This window comes from Schistocerca cancellata, chromosome 4, assembly GCF_023864275.1.
Source record: "Schistocerca cancellata isolate TAMUIC-IGC-003103 chromosome 4, iqSchCanc2.1, whole genome shotgun sequence".
Lineage (NCBI taxonomy): Eukaryota > Metazoa > Arthropoda > Insecta > Orthoptera > Acrididae > Schistocerca > Schistocerca cancellata.
In genome coordinates, this window is record NC_064629.1 from 60115288 (window position 1) to 60133578 (window position 18291).

General features: G+C 39.5%; 1 protein-coding gene and 1 pseudogene across 1 annotated transcript in view; one reads left to right on the forward strand and one right to left on the reverse strand.

Annotated features, from left to right (window-relative positions):
* LOC126184931 (zinc finger FYVE domain-containing protein 9) overlaps positions 1–18291 on the forward strand; it is a 412866-nt gene that overhangs the window by 362435 nt on the left and 32140 nt on the right. Inside the window, exon 16 of the mRNA XM_049927602.1 lies at positions 8400–8524. Within this exon, the coding sequence (XP_049783559.1) occupies positions 8400–8524 (125 nt within the window). The remainder of the gene's footprint in view (positions 1–8399; positions 8525–18291) is intronic.
* On the reverse strand, positions 431–548 carry LOC126186130 (5S ribosomal RNA; annotated as a pseudogene).

Below are 18291 nucleotides of genomic sequence, written 5' to 3' on the forward strand. Positions count from 1 at the left end.
TAAATCAATGTAATATGTGATGTCAGTAAACAAATAAACATAATGTCATTGACATGTATATTTTCTTTTTCAACATAACACTGAACAGCAATAAAATAAAACTGAAACAAGGAACATATGGTATTTCAAAAGTAATCCTTCAGAAACCTACAAAAACTGGCAGAAAATGACATCAAAATTAACCATACAATAAAATGATATTTTCTGTCAAAGAAAACTAAAGTCGTCCCTGACAGGCCGTGAAGGCCCAATGGTACTGAGTGATCGCCGTGTCATCCTCAGCTCATAGGCGTCACTGGGCGCGGATACGGAGGGGCATGTGGTCAGCACACCGCTCTCCCGGCCTTAGGTCAGTTTCTGAGACCGGAGCCGCTACTTTTCAATCGAGTAGCCCCTCAGTTTGCCTCACAAGGGCTGAGTGCACCCCGCTTGCCAACAGCGCTCGACAGATCAAATGGTCACCCATCCGAGTGCTAGCCCAGCCCGACAGCGCTTAACTTCGATGATCTGACGGGAACCGGTGTTACCACTGTAGCGAGGCCATTGGCATTTTCTGTCCATACTCTTAGGACAAACATACAATTCCTGTTGGAACTTTCGTAATGTGTATCAAAACGAAGGAAAACAAGAGAATATAAATTAGGAAGACACAAAAGCACAAAATACGCTGCTGTAACATGAGTAAATGTGCTAGCAGCAGGTTAAGTTCAAATGTTAGCAGTGGACGTCACACGTCTACCACCATTGTCATCATCAAAACATTCCCACCAAATATTCTCGATACTAAAGTTCTGCTCTGTTGACGGTCTTTGTGAATGATGCCATTTGACATGCAGTGTGAAATGTTCTGACGTTCTGTTCCGTGGTGTCCAGTGTGAATAGACCTATAGGCTTGATTATAATATTTGCACCATCAGCAAAAAGAACTATTTCAGCTTTTGGATACACTATAGCAGATCATTTATGTGAAGGCCTATATCCTTCTGCAAGGTTGGGGATATGCAGCAGCAGCAAATTGACCCAAGTTGCAACAGGAAAATCAAACACTGTTGAAACCAACCCAACTGTACAGGATTTTGCTTCACATTTGGTTTCAGGTGTTGACAGTTATTCAGATGAGGGGAAACCTAAGATATGCAAAAAATAATTCATAAGTACTGTAAACTATAGGCGTACTACATGTACATAATAGGTTCCTGATGAAAATTATGTGCAGAAAGGCTCCCTGTGTCATTTAAGAACTAATAATGATCTCTGCACTGTTATATTATGTAGTACAGTGGTTTAAGCCAATGAGTGATTGTAAACAAATTGCTTAATATGAGAAACAAAGAAAATATGTATAGTAAATACATTTTCTTAAAATTCTTGTTATGTAACATTTATGTTGTCTTGAAATATTATCCAAAGTGGCCTTACTATATTGACACTGTAGGGCTGAAAGCAAAGGGAAACTATCATGGTTATATATCCCAACACCGTGTAGCTCTGCTGTATGGCTTAATGATGAGGGCATCCTCTTAAGTCATTCTATGAGACAGTTTGTGGGATGTTAGATCCCCTGCTTGGGGAGCTTGGGTAGATAGGTTAGAAGATTTAAAAAGAGGTATGAATAAGTTTAAGTTAGATATAGTGGGAATTAATTACATGTATTGGTGAAAATAACAGGACTTCTGGTCAGGTGAATACAGGGTTATAAGTACAAAATCAAATGGAGTAATGGAATGTGGGTCAACTACTATGAACAGCGTAATGAATACATTATTGAACAAACGTACAAACAAAGAGGACACACACTGCAGTAGTACAAGCTTATATGCCTACTTGTTCCACAGATGGAGAGATTGGAAGAATGTATGAGGACGTAAAGGAAATTACTTAGGTCACTAAGGAGGACGAATGTTTATGATGGGGGACTGAAATTTGATAGTGGGAAAAGGACAAAGAAGGAAAAATAGTAGGAACTCATGGATTTTGGGAGAGGAATGAAAGGGGAACCCACTTGGTAGAATTTTGTACTGAGCACAGTTTAATCATTGCTAACACGTGGTTTCAAATCGTGAAAGAAGTTTGTATACATGGAAGAGACCACATGACTCTGAAAGGTTTCAGATACATTATATTATGATAAGACAGAGATTTTGAAAACAGATTTTAAACTGCTAAGCATTTTCAAGGGCAGGTTTGGACTCTTGGCTCTGAGTGGTTATGAAATCTACATCTACATCCAAACTGTGCAAGCCACTGTAGGGTGCATGGTGGAGAATACCATGTACCATTACTAGTCATTTCCTTGCCTGTTCTACTCACAAATAGAGCAAGGGAAGAATGACTGTCCACACTAGTCCTAATTTCTCAAACCTTATCTTCGTTATCCTTATGCGAAATGTATGTTGGCGGCAGTAGAATTGTTTTGCAGTCAGCCTCAAATACTGGTTCTCTAAATTTCCACAATAGTGCCTCATGAAAATAGTGTCATCTTCCTTCTGGGATTCCCTTTTGAGTTTACGAAGTACACAACTTGCATGTGGATCAAACCTGCCGGTAACAAATCTAGCATTATGCCTGTGAATTGCTTCTATTTCTTCCTTGAATCTGACCTGGTGGGGATCCCAAACAGTGAAACAGTACTCAAGATGTACTAGTATTCTAATGTTGTCTCCTTTGTAGGTGAGCTACACTTTCCTAAAATTCTCCCAATGAAATGAAGTCTAGAATTTGCCTTATCTACTACCAACCTGATGTGCTCACTCCATTTAGTATCACTTTACTTAGATATTGACTTGATTGTGTCAAATAGCACCCTCCTATTGCTTTATTTGAACACTACAGGATTGCCTTTCCTATTCATGAGCATTAACTTATATTTTTCTACATTTAGAGCAAGCTATTATTCATCACACCAACTAGAAATTTTGTCTATGTCACCTTGTATCCTCCCTCAGACACTCAACTATGACACCTTCTTGTACACCACAGCATCATCGGCAAACAGCTGTAAATTGCTACCCACCCTATCCATCAGATCATTTGTGTATATAGAGAACACAAGCAGTTCTGTCAAACTTCCTTGGAGCACTGCTGATGATACCCTTGTCTCCAATGAACACTTACCATTGAGGACAATGTACCAGGTTCTATTACTAAAAAAGTCTTAGAGACACTCTGATATCTGAGAATCTAATCTGTATGCTCAGAACTTTGGTAGTAATATGAAGTGGGACACCGTGTCAGATGCTTTCAGAAATCTAGGAATATGGAATCTGCCTGTTGCCCTCTATCCATGGTTTCTAGGATATCGTTTGAGAAAAGGGCAAGCTGAGTTTCACGCAAGTGATGCTTCTAAATCCATGCTGATTTGTGGACAGAAGCTCTTCTTTCTCAAGGAAATTTATTATACTCAAACTCAGGATGTTTTAAAGAATTCTCCAGTAAACTGATGTTATGGATATTAGTGTGTAATTATGCGGGACCGTTCTTTTTCCTCTCTTACACAGAAGAGTCGCCTGCACTTTTTTCTGATCACTTGAGACTTTGTACTGGGTGGGAGATTTGCAATAAATAAAACTTAAACGGAAGATATTGCAGAACGGTAAGAAATTAAGGAGATGAGACTTGGATAAATTGAAAGAACCAGAGGCGGTTGGGGATTTCAAAGACAGCGTTATCCAATGATTGACTGGAAAGGGGGGAAAGAACACAATAGAAGATGAGTGAGTAGCATTGAGAGGTGAAATAATGAAGGCAGCAGAGAAACCTATAGACAGGAAAACAATACCTAGAAATGTAAAAATGCAGCAAGTGAAACAGGAAAAAGGGAACATAGACGTTTAAAAATGAGACTGATGGAAAGTACAGAATTGCTGAATTGAATTGACTAGAGGATAAACAGAAGGCTGCAGAAATGCTTGTGACTACGTGAAAAATAGATGCTGCTTCTGGATGAATTGAAGATACTTTCGGAGAATAGAAAATCAGCTTTATGAATATAAAGAGCTCGGATAGTAATACACTTCTAAGCAAAGAAGGGAAGGCCAAAAGCTGGAAGGAATATATAGAAGAGTTACAAGGAAAATGAACTTGAAGACAATATAATAGAAAGGGGAGAGGAAATAAATGAAAATGAGATGAGGCATGACTCCACAAAAATAATTTAACAGAAGACTGAAAGGCCTAAGTCAAAACATCCTGGAGTAAATAACATTCCTACAGAATTATTGAGATCCTTTGGAGAACCAGACTTGACTAAACCATGCCATCTGCTGTGCAAGATATACACTCATGCCGATAAATTAAGGATAATTGCAGAATGTGGTGCCACACAATGTGGCACTACACAAAACTGGCACTAACAGCATAGGCACATAGGGAACACACAAACAACACAGATCTGTAAGTCCACGGTATTGGTGATAAGTTGAGAAAATCGTCCCAAAACACATCTGCTACAAAACGCCACTGTTTCCTTCGCATGTACCTCGACATCAATATGGGATATGATCACCATTCTCACGTACACAGGCCGCACGGCGGGTTGGCATACTCTGGATCAGTGGTCGAGCAGCTGCTGGGGTATAGCCTCTCATTCTTGCACTAGTTCCTGTCGGAGCTCCTGAAATGTCATATGGGTTTGAAGACGTGCAGTGATACGTCGACCCAGAGCATCCCAGACATGCTCGATGGAGTCTCGGTCCAGAGAACAGGCAGGCCACTCCACTTGCCTGACATCTTCTGTTTCAAGGTACTCCTCCACTATGGCAGCTTGGTGGGGCGATGCGTTATCATCCATCAGGAGGAAGGTGGGACCCACTGCCCCCCTGAAAAGGTGAACATACTGTTGCAAAATGACTTCCCGATACAACTGACCTGTTACAGTTCTTCTGTCAAAGACATGCATGGGTGTACGTGCACCAATCGTAATCCTACCCCACACAATCAAACCACGACCTCCATACAGGTCCCTTTCAAGGACATTAAGGGGTTGGTATCTGGTTCCTGGCTCACGCCAGATGAAAACCAGGCGAGAATCACTGTTCAGACTACACCAGGACTCCTCTGTGAGCGTATCCTGGGACCACTGTTCCAATGACCATGTACAGTGTTCTTGACAACAGGCTTTATGGGCTCTCCTGTAACCAGGGGTCAGTGGAATGCACCTTGCAGGTCTCTGGGAGAATAAACCATGTCATTTCAGTCATCTGTAGACTGTGTGTCTGGAGACAACTGTTCCAGTGGCTGCGGTAAGAACCCGAACAAGGCTACCTGCAGTACTCTGTGGCCATCTACGGGATCTGATGGTGAGATATTGGTCTTCATGTGGTGTTATACACTGTGGACGTCCCGTACTGTAGCGCTTGGACACGTTTCCTGTCTGCTGGAATCGTTGCCATAATCTTGAGATCACACTTTGTGGCACATGGAGGGCCCGTGCTATGACCTGCTGTGTTTGACCAGCCTCCAGTCGCCCTAGTATTCTATCCCTCACAACGCCATCAATATATGTTCTTTGAACCATTTTCGACACACAGTCACTATTAGCATGTTTGAAAACGTCTGCATATGTACTCGCTGCACCATACTCCGACATGCACCAACACACCTGCGTATGTGGACTGCTACTAGTGCCACCATGCGACAACCACAGGTCAAATGCACCGCATGGTCATACCCCAACGTGATTTAAACCCGCAAACCACCCACCAGAGCGTTGTTTCACCGTGTATCAGCATTATCCTTAATTTATGAGCATGTATGTCTATGAGACAGGCAAAATATGCTGACTTAAAGAAGAATGTAGTAATCCCAACTCCAAAGAAGGCAGGTGATGACAGGTGTGAATTTTTCAGACCATCAGTTTAATAAGTAAAATGAAACAATGGAAAGTGTAGGTTGGATTATCAACAGTATTATGAAAAGGATACACTGCTACTCACCATAAAGATGACACGTTGAGTCGTAGAAAGGCGCAACAAAAAGACTGTTAAACATTGGGCTTTTGGTCAAAGCCTTCTTCAGAAAAGAAAATGCACCCACATTCACTCAAGCAAGCACACTTCATGCACACATGACTACTATCTCTGGCCACATAAGTAGTGATTACATAATACTGACATCAAGTATTTACAGAAGTTTGGATAAACTGGTAGATGCTTGACCTCAGGGAACATAAGTTTGAGTAGGAACACACAAGGCAGTACTCACCCTACAACATAACTTATATACTGAAGGAAGGAAAACTTACATTTATAAGATATGTAGATGTAGAGAAATCTTTCGGCAGTGTTGAAACTTTCTGGCAGATTAAATCTGTATGCTGGACTGAGAATATTGTAATACACTCTTTGAATATCTGAAAGTAGTAGGAATAAAACACAGTGAGCAAAGGGTTATCTACAGCTTGTACAGTAGAAATCGGGCTGTGGCTGTGAGTTTGAAGGACAAGGAAGCGAGGCAGTAGTTGTGACAGGAATGAGACATAATTGTAGTCTCAGCTCGATGTTATTCAGTATGTACACTGAGCAGTCAGTCATAAAAACCGATGAGAAAATTGGAAATGGAATTAAAGTTCATGAGAAAAAAATAAAAACTCTGTTGTTTGCAAATGCTATTTTAATAGTGTCTGATGGCAAAGGATTTTGAAAATCAGTTGAATGGAATATCACATAACATGGATGCAATTTAAGTAAGGTCTGTAATTTGTTCCTCTCTGTTCATTGAACCAGTTTGGTTTCATTTATGTAGATCTGTAGAGCAGCAGAGAGTATCCTATCTCATTGGTAAAAGGTACAGGTGATCCAGTTTTGATCAAGGACAGATGCTTGAACCGTCAGACCTGTTTTACTGATTTCAGTCTGTTCTGATATTAAGGAAAATGGATTTATTCACATGTAATGCTGTTTAGATGTCAAATAAGAGCACTGTGGAAATCAACATGGATTTTGAAAGCATCAGTCACAATAAAGCCAGCTCATTTTTCTGACTGACAAGGTCTAAAAGACTGTAGAAGGTGTAACCAAAGTTGATCCTGTGTTACTCAACTAAACGAAAGCATCAAACTTAATTTCGTACTGCTGCCTTGTAAACAAAATACACACATACAAAATACTAGACCACTTAAGCGCTGGAATAATTAGAAAATCATTGCGAAATGCAGGAAGATCTACAGATGATTAGCATGTATCACAGAGTGTGGCAGCCAACTCTCAGTATGATCAAATATAAAGTTTTATGTGCATAAACAGGCTAAAAGACTATTTGTTTAAGCATGTAATTAGTAACAATCACTGGGTGCTGTTTAAAATTTAAAATGTCTGAGGATATCTATCTGGATCAACTGAAGGTGGAACGACCACATAAATGTAGTTTTGGTGAAGGCAAATGGCACACCGAGGTGCATTGGAAGTTCTTAAGAAACTGTAATTCATCAGAAAGGAAAATTATTAACTGACATCTGGCTAATGCTCAAGCTTTTTGCAGTGGGTACTAGAACCAAGTAGATTAGGAGAACAGATGTAGAATATTGAGGAAGAGCTGTGTGAGCCACCTAGGGTTTATTTTGTTAGCTTGGAACTTCTCAGAAATGCCCAAGAAACTCCAGTGAAAGATGCTACTAGGAAGATGTAGTGCATTACAGAAAGGTTTACTTATAAAATTGGGAGAGCAGGTGTTCCAGGACACTTTTAGAAACATACAATTCCTTTTATGTCTTTCTCTGATAGTGAAAATTAGTATGAAAGTAGTCGCCAGCTGCCAATGTTATAAGAAGATTGGAAGATTATACTGATACACTTCATTCACTTTGCAGTGTGCCATACATTGGTTTGCTCAGTACAGAAGTAAATGTAAATGTCTAGAATGCTTAAATCCTTCCTGAAGCTATGTTTCTCCATGTCTAGTTGTAGTGCAGCTGTCTTTATTAGACTATTCTTTAATCTTTTACAGCACCTATAAGTCACACACATTTGCAGTTCCTGTATTGACACAAGCATGTTGCAAGACCATATGTGAGGCATGGAAAATGATTCCATCTTGTTAACTACAGCAGTTGAAATAGGCAGTATGTTTAATGGCTCTTGGTTACCATTGTCCACCAACCAGGCTTTGCAGTCATAAGTTACAGATATTTCTTTTAACAGCATGTAATGTGATCATGTAATAGAAATGTAAAGCTATAAAATGTAAGTCTCAGTCAAGGAAGTTTGAAATGTTGACATTAGGCCATCGGATATCTTGCCCCATTTTAATTTAATTTAATTTATTCACTTCACTGTGAATGTGCTAGTATAGGAGTGGAATTCAATGAATATCTGTTTCTCTTAACGTTAGTTTCATCTTTTATTTATATTATTTTCTTATATCAAACAGTAACATCTCACCACTTTGCCATTAAATGTTTTCAGGAACTTCGTTCTGCATTGAGGAATATGAAAGATTTCAGTATCAGCTGTGGACCCACAGGAGTAGAACAACCAGATGAAGTGGTTTACATCAAGTGGGTGCAGGATGATAAAAATTTCAACATTGGGTAAGTAATGTGCCAGTTACAGTAGTCAAAATGGATATACTCTCAGAGTATGGCTGATGGCATGTGATTACTATTGTCCATCAATTTGGATTTTCAAGTATGAGATTCAGGTAATTCTTTTGACAATATGCATCACGATCATGGAATGGAAGTGGTAACGAGCTAACCATTGATGGGAGACATAATGCATTGTATATTATCTATTTATTATGAATTTGATGTTAAGATGGTATTTCTTTATTTTTTACCAGTTGACACAAGGCGCTAAGTAAAAAAAAAATCTGCACAATTTATTTCTAATCAATAACAATTGCAGTACAAAATTTACAGTGAAGTCATTTTTCAACATAGTCACTCTGATTTTCAGTGCACGTATTCCACTGTTGCACAAGCATTCCAATACTGTTAGGATAAAAATAGGTTGATTGAACAGCAAAACACTTATGCACTACTTCCTTCACCTCTTCATTGGAAGTGAATCGGTGGCCTCTTCAATCATCTTTGTATATTCCAAACAGATGCAAATCCGACTGTATGCATGATGCCTCAACACCTTGAAATGCATATTCTGCACAGTTTGTATGGCAAAGGTGTCAATATGTGGATCCACTTTGTCATGTGAAAACACTGTTTGACAGCACACCTCAGTGTTTGTTTCAAATTGCAGGCTTCAACTAGTTAGAAAGCATGTCACTGTAACACCGACTGTTTACTATTGACCCTTTTTCCAAGTAGTTTTCCAGAATTGACCTTTGTTTGTATAAAAATAATAATAAAAGAAAATAAAAACACATGTTCATTAACACGGTGGTACAGTAGCTACTGAGACTTCCACTTGACTGACGTAGTGAATTTTTTTGGGACCTGTTTTGCACTGACTTTACAGATGTTGAGTGTGTTGTGAATAATGTCATATACAGAACCATGGCTAATGTGTATTTGGTTTGCCACTTCATCAACAGACACTTGTTAGTTATTCAAAATCGGATCACAGACTTGCTCAATGCATAAATCAGTAACGGATGTGAGTGGATGTCCTACTCTTTCTTGATCAGTCATACTCATTCAACACTTTTGAATTGTTCAGTTCACTGGTAAACACTTTGTCATGATATTACATTTACCCCGTATTTTGCTAAATGTCTTCTATAGGTATCAGTTCCTGATAGGCTTTCAGACCACAAAAGATGGATTATGGGATTCTGAAAACTATGTAAATTGCAGTCTTGTGTACCTCACAAGAGCACAACTTGCTGCAAACTGTATTACTGTTGTAATATATAGGATGTAAGAGAAATGTTTTGCAGTGCACCACCATATATTTTACTTCCTAAAAATAATTTACAATACATTTACAGCATCTCCTCAGCCATTGAAAGGGCACACCAGATCATTTCTAAAATGTTTTGCAGTAGTTGGGTACATTCATACTGCCACATGAAATCTCTGTCTGTAGAACGTTGTTATTCTTTTAGCTAAGTTCTCACATGTGAAATTAGGATAAGTCTGCTGGGTAGGGAGCACTTAATGACTGTATAGGTTACTGCAGCTGAGCTGAGTAAGGAGTGCAACTGTTTGCCATTGTGCGTGGACATTCCATTGTTATATATACACATGCGCGCGCACGCACGAACACTTTTTTTATTGAAGGAAATATTCACTTCTTACTTTTTGACTGCAGTCCATTGCCTGCAGCAGGTACATTCTGATCTTCAACTACTGTAGTTGAAGAATAATGTGTGAAACTGTCAGATATTGCATTACTACTTGTCGTATAGATGTTAATGAAAGTATAATGTGTGTGTGTGTGTGTGTGTGTGTGTGTGTGTGTGTGTGTGTGTGTGTGTGTGTGTGTGTGCGGGTGCGTGTGTGTGTGTGTGTGTGTGTGTGTTAATTTTTTTTTTTTTAGGTCCACAGCCTCAACATGGTTCAAAAATGAAAACATAGTCCAAGTAGGATGTAATCTTTTCATTATCTGTGTGATGGGCCAGTTTTAAACTTTGATCATTTTCAAGCATGTATCTTAAGCTTCCAGCTGCATTTTGCATCATAATACATCACTGGTACATGTGGGTAGGAATACTTCTTATTTCTGAATGAGACGTATGCCTGTACACATTTATTAAAGTGTAAAATGAAGCTGGAAGGTTAAGATACATGCTTGCTTGAAAATGACCTAAGGTTGAAAATGTCTGATCACACAAATAATAAAAAGAATACAGTCTACTTGCCCATGTTTACATTCATAAAAGTGTTATAGATTAATGATGAACTTTAATTCAGTTCTGACTCAAAATTTTTAACAGTTCTCCTTTCATATGTTTATGTACTGTGTGCTCATAGTATTCTACATAGAGGTCACACAAAATATTGTAGTCTGTGCACAGAAATACATTCTCATCTGGAGCAAATCTATTTTCTTGTGTCAAAGAGGGGTCACATCAGTTGTTAATTGGAGATTTTTTTTCCTGAGATTAGTCAGACGCTTTAGATTTTGAACATTTGCATTTGTCAAATTATTAGTCATAATTGTGTTGTAGGATTGTTTGCAGACACGCTAGCTGTAACTTAGAAATTCTGAGAGTTAAACATTTGTGGAAGGTGTTGGCTGTCGAATGCAACCTACGCTACGGCACGGTGAACCCACACAATGGGTCCCCCACCACCACCGCTTTCCTCACCCCTTTCATGCTGTCTTTGCAGACATCGGTCAAGTTTATTCTATGCACACTCAAACTGGCTCCATTTTCATTACAAATAAGAAATAGTTTGTGAAAAGTACATGGATATTTTTATGAAGGAAGAATAGCAGTAATTTCTTTATTTCAGTCGATTAAGTTTTGGGTACTTAAATATGAATCGAACAAAATTTATCTCAGTGTACATTCAACAGCAAAAAAACTTAGCCACTGTGGACAAAATGGCAGAAAAATTTGACAATTTGACAATAATAGATAAATATTGGACCAAGACGTGATGTCAGAAAGAAGGAGCAAGTTGTCAATTCAGGAAATACGAAGCATCTGACTGTCACTCTATATTCACCTATGCCCCATGTGCTAAGGATTTAAGGATTGATTATTTTCCAGCACAGATTATGGACTTGTTTGAATGTTTGACAGCACTTGGGTACCAACCAATGTGAGGCACAGAAGCTATAAAACTCTCTAAGAATAAGCTTCTGATAGCTCACTAGCGACAATTCTGGCTTAACTGAACATGAAAGATATATTTTTCCAGCAAGTGTTTTATTATTATTATCATCATCATCATTATTATTATTATTATTATTATTATTATTATTATTATTATTGTCTTTTGCTACTTGAAATGAAATTTTGCACGTTTTCCAATAAATAATAAAGCCACAAAATTACCTTCTGCAAGTGTATTGACTCGTGTGTTCATGGAGCACTGTATTACATCTGTTCCTTGTGGTGTAATGGTTAGAAAAGTTGAGCAGTAATCTGAAGCTGCAGCATTCAAAGATACATGTTTGCATTTTTCTTGTTCCATCGTTTGTATGAGTTCATTAGAAAGAAAAAGAAACCCAAAATTTTGGACAATGTTTTCCCAAATTATGAAGTTGAATGTGGAGTAACGACATAGCTGGGTTTACTGTCTATCGACTTTTCTGTAATTCAGATGTGTTTCTTCAAGTAGCTAAAGTCATTAAAGGTACGGTGTCTTATGCCAGAGAAAATATCCATCAACAAAAACAATGTTTGGAGAGCTGTTCCTGAAAAATAGAACTGAACATGAAAGCATTACCAGTTCAACATAAGAAATGTTACAGATTTGTAGGGGTAGACCTTATGGTTATTATTCCTAAGTGTTTATAAGCAGTGATAAAATTTTCTCTGTAAATTAATGACCGAATACTTCGACCGACAGCAAACAAGTAAGGATGCAAAGAGTACTTGTGCACCTACAAAGAGCCATTAAAGATCTCCTGAATGTGTAGATTTATAAAATTAGTAACACAACATTACTGGCTTGCCTGTTTCTCAGCAAATACTAACTGTAATATACAAAATCTATGACAGACTTCTAGAAGTGAATTATGCTCACAGTTCAAAGCTAGACACAGGAGTCTGAACTCTGACAGTCGGGTAATGAGATTAAGGCCAAGGCCTTTACAAATGTCTGCTTGTGTCTGTGTATATGTAGATGGATATGTGTGTGTGTGCGAGTGTATACCTGTCCTTTTTTCCCCCTAAGGTAAGTCTTTCTGCTCCCGGGATTGGAATGACTCCTTACCCTCTCCCTTAAAACCCAAATCCTTTCGTCTTTCCCTCTCCTTCCCTCTTTCCTGATGAGGCAACCGTTTGTTGCGAAAGCTAGAATTTTGTGTGTTTGTTTGTGTGTCTATCGACCTGCCAGCACTTTTGTTTGGTAAGTCTCATCATCTTTCTATATATATATATATAGAAAGATGATGAGACTTACCAAACAAAAGTATATATATATATATATATATAGAGAGAGAGAGAGAGAGAGAGAGAGAGAGAGAGAGAGAGAGAGAGATGATGAGACTTACCAAACAAAAGCGCTGGCAGGTCAATAGACACACAAACATACACACAAAATTCTAGCTTTCGCAACCAACGGTTGCCTCGTCAGGAAAGAGGGAAGGAGAGGGAAAGACAAAAGGATGGGGGTTTTAAGGGAGAAGGTAAGGAGTCATTCCAATCCTGGGAGCGGAAAGACTTACCTTAGGGGGAAAAAAGGACAGGTATACACTCGCGCGCACACACACACACACACACACACACACACACACATATCCAGGCACAAGCAGACATTTTTCCCACGTGGAATGTTTTGTTTCCCTCTAAAAAAAAAATATATATATATATATATATATATATATATATATATATATATATATAAGATGATGTGACTTACCAAATGAAAGTGCTGGCAGGTCGACAGACACACAAACGAACACAAACATACACACAAAATTCAAGCTTTTGCAACAAACTGTTCCCTCATCAGGAAAGAGGGAAGGAGAGGGAAAGACGAAAGGATGTGGGTTTTAAGGGAGAGGGTAAGGAGTCATTCCAGTCCTGGGAGCGGAAAGACTTACCTTATGGGGAAAAAAGGACGGGTATACACTCGCACACACACACACATATCCATCCACACATATACAGACACAAGCAGACATATTTAAAGACAAAGAGTTTGGGCAGAGATGTCAGTCGAGGCAGAAGTGCAGAGGCAAAGATGTTGTTGAATGACAGGTGAGGTATGTGTGGCGGCAACTTGAAATTAGCGGAGATTGTGGCCTGGTGGATAACGGGAAGAGAGGATATATTGAAGAGCAAGTTCCCATCTCCGGAGTTTGGATAGGTTGGTGTTTCACCTGTCCAATGGCCAGCTTCACACGTCCGTCCACATCAAACCCACCAACAAGCAACAGTACCTCCATTACGACAGCTGCCACCCATTCCACATCAAACGGTCCCTTCCCTACAGCCTAGGTCTTCGTGGCAAACGAATCTGCTCCAGTCCGGAATCCCTCAAGCATTACACCAACAACCTGACAACAGCTTTCGCATCCCGCAACTACCCTCCCGACCTGGTACAGAAGCAAATATCCAGAGCCACTTCCTCATCCTCTCAAACCCAGAACCTCCCACAAAAGAACCACAAAAGTGCCCCACTTGTAACAGGATACTTTCCGGGACTGGATCAGATTCTGAATGTGGCTCTCCAGCGGGGATACGACTTCCTCAAATCCTTCCCTGAAATGAGATCCATCCTTCATGAAATCCTCTCCACTCCACCAAGAGTGTCTTTCCACCGTCCACCTAACCTTCGTAACCTCTTAGTACATCCCTATGAAATCCCCAAACCACCTTCCCTACCCTCTGGCTCCTACCCTTGTAACCGCCCCCGGTGTAAAACCTGTCCCATGAACCCTCCCACCACCACCTACTCCAGTCCTGTAACCCGGAAGATGTACACAATCAAAGGCAGAGCCACGTGTGAAAGCACCCACGTGATCTACCAACTGACCTGTTTACACTGTGATGCATTCTATGTGGGAATGACCAGCAACAAACTGTCCATTCGCATGAATGGACACAGGTAGACAGTGTTTGTTGGTAATGAGGATCACCCTGTGGCTAAACATGCCTTGGTGCACGACCAGCACATCTTGGCGCAGTGTTACACCGTCCGGGTTATCTGGATACTTCCTACTAACACCAACCTATCCGAACTCCGGAGATGGGAACTTGCTCTTCAATATATCCTCTCTTCCCGTTATCCACCAGGCCTCAATCACCGCTAATTTCAAGTTGCCGCCACTCATACCTCACCTGTCATTCAACAACATCTTTGCCTCTGCACTTCTGCCTCGACTGACATCTCTGCCCAAACTCTTTGTCTTTAAATATGTCTGCTTGTGTCTGTATATGTGTGGATGGATATGTGTGTGTGTGCGAGTGTATACCCGTCCTTTTTTCCCCATAAGGTAAGTCTTTCCGCTCCCGGGACTGGAATGACTCCTTACCCTCTCCCTTAAAACCCACATCCTTTCGTCTTTCCCTCTCCTTCCCTCTTTCCTGATGAGGCAACAGTTTGCGAAAGCTTGAATTTTGTGTGTATGTTTGTGTTTGTTTGTGTGTCTGTTGACCTGCCAATTAGTTCCAGACTTATCGCTTGTGAAAGAAGGTGGTGTGAGCCGGAAATTGCAACCCGCACCTGGCAATCTATCTTCAGACCCAACTTAAGGTCTTAATAACTTTAGAACTATTCCACACAGTACAGTGAAATTTGTACAACCCGGTAACATCCACTTAGAGAACACACTCTATGAATCAAAACACCAACAACATATTTCTGAGGGAAAATAAAAAATTCCAAAATGTGATTTAAAAAATGTAATACGTTAAAAGGTACATATTGTAGGTGCCCTCTATGCCAAATATAATTCAATCTAAAAGGGTATCTTTTATTTTTTTTGGTAAGCTTAATGTGGCCTAAACACACACAGAACTTATCTTGCCCATATCAGTCACACAAACAGTTACATGCACCCGAAAATACAAAAATTTGAAAAATTACCTGAAAAACATGGATTTTCGAAGTGTGGTAGCACAAAAGGGACAAGTGTTATCCAAGCCAAATTTCAAACACTGCATAAGTAGACCATAGTATAATATGTGGCAAAATTTCAACTTGTTATTGCAAAGCATTTGTGTACAATAAAAGTTGACAGAGATGTATTTGGTTATGTTTCTTTTAACGCGATTTAACAAGTAATAGTAATGATGCAGACAGCTTGTTTCAGATAAAGCTGCAGCAATTGTTGGGAACCATTAGGCAAGAGAAAGTTAAACAATGGTAGTTATCAGGGACAGAATGAGTCATTGTTAGGCAGGAACAACAAAGGAAACAAGCAACAATTACAGGTTACTCATCTTTTAAAGATTCCAGTTCAGACTGGTCAGTACTGTTGTGGCAAGTCAGTATGGAGGCAGAAGAGTGTACTAGTGGTGCTTTTGTTCAAACAAGTTGCAGTATTGGTAGAGCACAAGCATCTGAATGTCATGAAACAACATATGGAACAAAATGTGGCATTCGCTTTGTACTGTATGATCTGGATGAATCGGACCAAGATTTGTTGCTATGGAGATCCGGGATACACCCTGTGGGCACAAGAAGTATAGTTCCAGGAAACTTTAGTGTTTGTTATCATCATATTAAAGTGTTTCTGGATAAGTATTCTTTCCTACAATGAAGTTGTTTTGATCCATTTTGGATTCATAAGAAGACAGTGAAGTGTAGCCTCAGAGGAATTGATATAAAATCAGTATTGAAAGTGAATCAGTGCACGGGACTTAACATGAAACCAGGACAAAAGTTGTGTTCCAGGTGTGTTACACTGCTAAAAAATGAAGAATATTCTGATAATTTACATGACAGTGAAGAAGAGTATCAGCCACCTACAACCACAGCGAATGAGCAATTAAATACTTCAGTGATTGCTATTGGTGTGTCTCCCATAAAGACACACAAAGTTGGGAAAAGAGACAGGCCCAGCTATGGTAGAAGAAAACTACAAGAAGCTCAAATGGAATTAAAACACAAAGTAGCTGACACACTAATAGTGGAAGAGGAAGAACTATCTGCTCCAAAGGAACAGAAATCATGCCAGAAATGCTCTGATTCTACAAAATTGTGCAGGATTTGAAAGAAAAATATGCCATATCCACACGCCAGAAAAAAGTAGCTATTCTTACCCTTGCGCCTGCAGCTGGTCTGTTGACTACACTGCAAAGGAATTCAATGTTTCTACATATATGGTAAAGCAAGCTAGGAAAATAAAAGCAACCCAAGGAGTGCTTCCACAATTTCAGCAGGCTCAGGGTAAGCAATTGAGTTCAGAAATAAAGGTGCTAGTGTCGGAGTTTTATGAAAATAATGACTACAGCCGATGAATGCCTGAAAAAAGACTATGTAACAGTGAAAAGTGGGAAATGTACGTGTACAGATGCAAAAAAGACTGTTGCTATGCAACATATCAGAACTATATGTAGAATTAAAGGAAAAGTATCCCAATACCAAAGTAGGTTTATCATCTTTTTTCAACCTTCGGCCAAAATAGGTTGTGCCTGTAAGTGCAAGGGGCACACACAATGTTTGTGTATGTGAGACCCATCAAAATGCTAAGCTGATGTTTGCTGCTATAAAGGATTCTGGTCTGGATTACAAAGGTACAGTGAAGCTGCTAGTGTGTGACATCAGTTCCTACCAGTGCATGAGACACAGGTGTGAAAAGTGTCCTGGTAAGGCAAATCTTGCAGAACACATGAATAACAAACTGTGTGGTGAACTCCTTATGGATGACAATGAACTTGTTTCTTATAAACAATGGACACACATGGATTGCACAAGTCTTAAAACGAAGCAAAATACAGTGGAAGATTTTGTTGAAATGTGTTGTCAAAAAACGGACAAAATGACCACACACAGCTTCACAGCAACAGCACAATCAGCTTATCTCCAGTTTTGTAAGGATAATTTGAAACAAGATGAAACTATAGTAATACTAGACTTTTCTGAAAATCAGGCATTTATATTTTAAGATGCCATCCAAGGATATCATTGGGACAACAGTCAAGCAACTCTCCAGCCATTTCCGATTTGGTGATGTGTCTGTCATGAACCTGTGCATTTTTAGTGACTGTTTAATTAATGATGCCATTGCAGTTCATGCCCACATTCGCACTGCCATGGCATATGTGAAAAACAAGCTGCCTCACATACACTTTGTGAAATACTTCAGTGATGGGGCAGCTAGTCAGTACAAAAACTGTGAAAATCTCAAAAATTTGTACATGCATTACCAAGATTTTCAGATTCACACAGAATGGAATTTTTTCGCAACAAGTCATGGTAAAAATGTATGTGATGGTATTGGTGCTACCATTAAGCACATGGCGTCACAAGCTAGTCTGCAGCACCCTACAGAAGGTCAGATTCTAACACCTCTTCAATTATTTACCTGGGTACAGAAAAATATCTCTGGCATACAATCATTCTGTGTTTCGAAAGATGAGGTGAAATCAGTCGAAGAGTTGCTAAAAAGCAGACTAGAACACATTAAAACTGTTGCAGGCACACGGAGCCATCATCACTTCTCTCCAGAGGACTCGGACAGTGTGCAGATGAGCAGACTGTCCGGTTATAACTTTAGGTTCATGCACAACATGTGTCTTCACAGTGTGTCTGACTCAGGATTCAGAAGC